Raw genomic sequence first — 5,076 nt, 5'->3', positions numbered from 1 at the left:
TCTCAGGGCTCTGAGTTACAATGGAAGCGAGCACCTCCACGGAACACCCTTTCTCCCATGTCAGCTCTGCCTGCCATGTTCTCAAGGCAGTACCTGATCAAGGTGTCCCAGACATCTCCCTGACCAGAGTGTGGGGCCCCGGGGATCTGCAGTCGCAAGGCATCCTTCAGGCCACTGCACTGCAGGAGATCAGAGACCTCAATTTGAGGAGAAAAAATATATGTACATCTATTTGGTTGAAACTGTTTAGGTTCCAGCAGAGGGGCTGCCCGGCTGCTGTCCTAAGAGTGGCAAAATATCCCCAGTCATTTAGTGGGGAGCTAGGTCAGAAGCACATGGCCAGCTCGGGGTCCTAGAGCGAGGCCCCCAGCACATCCCAGGCCCAACAAATCCATCCACGCAGCCGGCGTGTCCTCCCTCCCACCAGCTCCCCGCCCGCTCCCCCCGCCGCCTCCGCCCCCTCACACTCGCCCCCCGCGTCGTCCTCGTCCCACACCGACTTCGATCCCGCCGCGCCGGCGGTGGCGCTTCCCGCCCTCGCTTCGATTTCGCGCCGCCGCCGCCCTAGCCGCCGCGCGCCGCCTGCGCTCCGCTCCCCCCGGCCACCTCTCCTCGCCCGGCCCGGCCGCCCTCGCCTCCGTCGCCGCCGCGCCTCGGACTCTGTTGGCTCCGCGCCCCGCGGCCGCCCCGGTCCCCCGCCGGCGCCCCGGCCCCCGGCCGACGCAGCCGTCCACCATGGCGAGGCAAACAGGTAGCAGGAAGCGGAAAGCGCCGGCGCTCGCGGCGTCGTCGCTGGGCTCGGCGGCGGCTGCGGATGGGGACGGGCCGCTGCCTCCCAAGAAGCCCAAGCGGCCGGCGGCGCTGCGCTCGCTGCTGCACTACCTGAAGGGCCGCGAGGTGGGGGCGCGGGGCCGCGCCGGGCTCCCGGACTTCGAGGGCAAACTGCGCGGCTACGCGGTGCAGAAGCTGCCCGAGCTGCTGAGGGAGCGCGAGCTGGCGCTGGGCACCCTCAACAAGGTGTTCGCGTCGCAGTGGCTGAACGCCAGGCAGGTGGTGTGCGGCACCAAGTGCAACACGCTCTTCGTGGTGGACGTGCAGTCGGGCCAGATCACGCGCATCCCCCTGATGCGGGACCGCGGGCCCGGGTCGGCCCGCGCCCAGCCGAGCTGCGGCATCCACGCCATCCAGCTGAATCCCTCCAAGACGCTTCTGGCCACCGGGGGCGAGAACCCCAACAGCCTGGCCGTCTACCAGCTGCCCACGCTGGACCCCGTGTGCCTGGGCGACCGCCACGGCCACAAGGACTGGATCTTCGCCATCGCCTGGATGAGCGACACGGTGGCCGTGAGCGGCTCCCGCGACGGCACCGTGGCGCTCTGGAAGATAGACCCCGACATGTTCCACGGCAGCATCGCCTGGCACAACGACGCGGGCCTCCCCGTGTACGCCCACATCCGTCCCAGGGACGTGGAGACCATCCCCAGGGCCAGCACCAACCCCAGTAACCGCAAGGTGCGGGCCCTGGCCTTCAGCGGCAAGAACCAGGAGCTGGGAGCCGTGTCCCTGGACGGCTACTTCCACCTGTGGAAAGCCCAGAGCAACCTGTCCAGGCTGCTGTCCATCAGGCTGCCCTACTGCCGAGAGAACGTGTGCCTGACCTACTGCGACGAGTTGTCCCTGTACGCGGTGGGCTCCCAGTCCCACGTCTCCTTCCTGGATCCGCGGCAGCGCCAGCAGAACATCCGGCCCCTGTGCTCCCGAGAGGGCGGCACGGGTGTGCGCTCCCTGAGCTTCTACCAGCACATCGTCACCGTGGGCACGGGCCACGGCTCCCTGCTCTTCTATGACATCCGCGCGCAGAGGTTCCTGGAGGAGAGGGCCTCGGCCAGCCCGCACTTCTCTCCGGGGCCCGCAGGGAGGAAGCTCAAGCTCACCTGTGGCAGAGGCTGGCTCAACCACGATGACCTGTGGGTGAACCACTTCGGTGGCATCGGCGAGTTCCCCAACGCGCTCTACACACACTGCTACAACTGGCCCGAGATGAAGCTCTTCGTCGCTGGGGGGCCTCTCCCTTCCGGCCTCCACGGGAACTATGCTGGCCTCTGGAGCTAAGGATGGCCTCCGTGTCCTCAAAGTGCCCAGATACACCTTCCAGTCCCGTCTTGCTTTCCTCCTTCACTCTGTGTTTGTGCTTTTACTCTGTGTGGCTTTTATCTTCCAGGTGGAAAGGGCCCAACTTACCTCTGCTCAGTGTGTTAGGCAAAGAGAGAGAAAGAAAGAGAGAAGGCGGGCTAGAGAGTGAGGTGTCCTTCAGGCAGTCAAAACTTTGCTTTAATACTTTTCTACACCTGTCCAACACTATTGTTTTGAATTATACAAAAATTTTTGACATTCTTAGATCTGTTCACTCTGAGTCATTTACATATTCTCTCTTGAAGGCCAGGCAGTCATGGTTTTACAATTATGTATATTTTCTTTTTCTTTTATTATTTTTTTGTTACTAGTATCACGATGATGCTGTTTTGGTTATTTTTCATTGCAGATAGATGGTATATTAAGAACACTCTTAACAGTTTGTACGTCTGTTCTGGAAAGCTAGCTGTCGTTTTATAGCATTGTTCCAGTGGGAGGATGCATTCCAAGTTCTAGATTACCGGCTTTTGGAAGCATTCCATTTGTAAATTGTAGTCTTCATGTTTGTAGTTTGTAAGTTGTTGGTGCTAAACACGCTTTTTAAAAACTTCATTCACTTTGAAAAAAAGTTGTTATACTATCTTGTTTTTTGTACCAGAATCTCATTTGGTCAGAACACTTTAGGAACGCAGGGGCTCTGCTGATTGAATGTTTAGAGTTAATCTGAAAACCAAATCAATCTTTTTCTCCTTAAACCCTTATTTAAGTTTTCTCATTCCAAAACCCATAAGTGAATATGTATTTTTTCACTTCTTGCCTTAGTACTATTAAGACTTGTGAGTATATTTGAATGTTTGTTAAGGAACTTGCACAGAGTGTCAGTGCCATCATTCAAAACAGGGATTCCAAGTGTGAAAATGTAGAACGTATTGCAGGCTGGGCAGAATGTATACTGATGCAGGTTATAGACTGGATATTTTTGCTGTTGCTGTTTTCAATACCAAGTATTATATTTGAACATACTTAAATTTTCTAATTCTGCTTAACAGTTAAAGTCACAGGAAAAAACTGCAAAAAAGGAAAATGAGCCCGTCTCAACTCCTTCTGATAAGATTCTTAATTTGTAAAGTCCAATTTATTAAGATTTAATTTTGTCAATTTCAAAGATTCTTACCTAAAGTAGAATAAATATATTGTTAAAAAATAGTAGTTATGTTATGACCCTCAATATAATAATATACGATTATCAAGGACACAGGAAGTTTATTTCAAGAAGATGGGGTGGAAAATAAAAGTAAATGGGATTAGGTTGAAGAAAAGTATCGATACTTTGAAGCATAGACAAATACAAAGCATGGATTGTTAGGAAAACAGGTTGTACTTCTCCATATGTGAGAATATTGGAAGTGAGAAGGGAGACTGGCCCTTCCTCACAACTGGCCAGGTTGTGCTGACCTTGTATTAGTATTGTGGCATGTCTGTTTTTCCTTAAATGTTTTGGCACTCAGATGCTGGCTTGGTGTCCACTACATGCTGTTCAATTGCAAATCTGAACCAACTGAGTGATATACTGAGTGGTACTAAAAGGGAGTTAAGAAATACAGGAAAAAAAGCAGTTTTTGTTTACAGAGATTGTTTTAACAGGTTTATATAGTTGTTGTTATATAGCAGTAAAATGTATTTGTGTGCATGTATGTGTCTCCAAGTCAGTTATAAGTGTCTTAAGAGCAGAGAATGTAAGTGTCATCTTTATATTCTCACATTTCTCCACTAATGCCTAGCAAATCATAGGCAATCAGTAAATATTTACTGAATGAATGTATTTGCCTCTGGAGACCTAAAGTTCAAGGCTATGAAAAAATAAGTAAATGCATAAATAAGAGTAAAAATTTTACTCTTAAATTGTATGGAATATTGTTGTTTTCCTGCCTTTTTACCATAAAATTTGCCCTAATTCATTTCTAGGTCAGGCCATGGTGCTTATCCATTCATAAACTTTCCATATGTGATACCAGAAGATAAAGGAAAATGTATACATTTTAGATGGCACTGGAATTTAGTATTTCCACCTGCAAATACTTAAATTTGAAGATTCCTTTAAAATATTTTGTTTTTTACAAAATTAGTTTTGAAAGATCTTTTTTGTAGGCAGTTTCTCTTTTTACTTTGTGTGTGTGTGTGTGTGTGTGTGTGTGTGTGTGTGTGTATTTGCTGAAAACTTTTTCAAACATTACCCAAGAACTTCACCAAAGTATTCACTGCCTGTCTTCTTGTAGGTTATAGGGTATTTTTATGGTACTTTGTCATCGTTTTGGGACATTGGGAGAACATTTTCAGAGGAAGTGACGCTTTCTACGTGACATATTTTCAAGAAATAGAAGGAACATCTCTACCCTGATTTGTTCTCTGGCTTAGCCCTTAACTTCATCACTGACTCACTGTTAACTTTCTCAATTTAGGGTGTATCTCCTTGATGCCAAATCACATGGCTAGCCTTTTAAAAAACTAGATAGCCTAAGTCTGTACGTATTTATATTAGTAAAGTTTAATTATTTTGAAATATTTTCTAGTTCTGGGTCAAAGTGATCTACAGAAGTACAATTAATTGTGTAACCTGTGAGTGTGAAATAATTGAAAATGTAATTGTAATTGAAAAAGTAACCATACCAGCATTTCAATGAACCCATGCATATAGTTCACTTAAAATAAACAATGGAATACATGTCTCTAAGTACAAATAACCTATCACTGTTCCCTGAAAAACGTTAGTTACTTATAACAATGCATAAAAAAAGATTAATTCCATTTATCCCTAACTACATATTCATATATTCCTCCCCAAGTTTGTTCCTCCCCTTTACTATATGGATGAGATAATTTCTAAATTTTCTTTAAACGGGGGAGAAAGAATTTACTAATCAAGGATATCCACTGAAATAAATT

At 48.1% G+C, this 5,076-nt stretch overlaps 1 protein-coding gene across 1 annotated transcript; it reads left to right on the top strand.

Moving 5' to 3' along the window:
* The first annotated feature begins 732 nt into the window (after positions 1 to 732).
* LOC114906405 (DDB1- and CUL4-associated factor 12-like protein 2) lies at positions 733 to 2,285 on the top strand. The gene has a single exon (XM_029241201.1). The coding sequence runs from the start codon at positions 736 to 738 to the stop codon at positions 2,110 to 2,112; it is 1,377 nt and encodes a 458-aa protein (XP_029097034.1). The 5' UTR covers positions 733 to 735; the 3' UTR covers positions 2,113 to 2,285.
* The last annotated feature ends 2,791 nt before the right edge of the window (positions 2,286 to 5,076 follow it).

Source organism: Monodon monoceros, unplaced genomic scaffold (genome assembly GCF_005190385.1).
Source record: "Monodon monoceros isolate NGI ecotype Baffin Bay Population unplaced genomic scaffold, NGI_Narwhal_1 Super_Scaffold_22, whole genome shotgun sequence".
In the NCBI taxonomy this organism is placed as follows: domain Eukaryota; kingdom Metazoa; phylum Chordata; class Mammalia; order Artiodactyla; family Monodontidae; genus Monodon; species Monodon monoceros.
The sequence above is the reverse complement of the archived record's forward strand: the minus strand, read 5'-3'. Positions and strand labels throughout refer to the sequence as shown.

What these genes read in the sequence shown, in the direction of transcription:
- LOC114906405 (XM_029241201.1), top strand. Translation starts at nt 736, where the DNA reads ATGGCGAGGCAAACAGGTAGCAGGAAGCGGAAAGCGCCGGCGCTCGCG.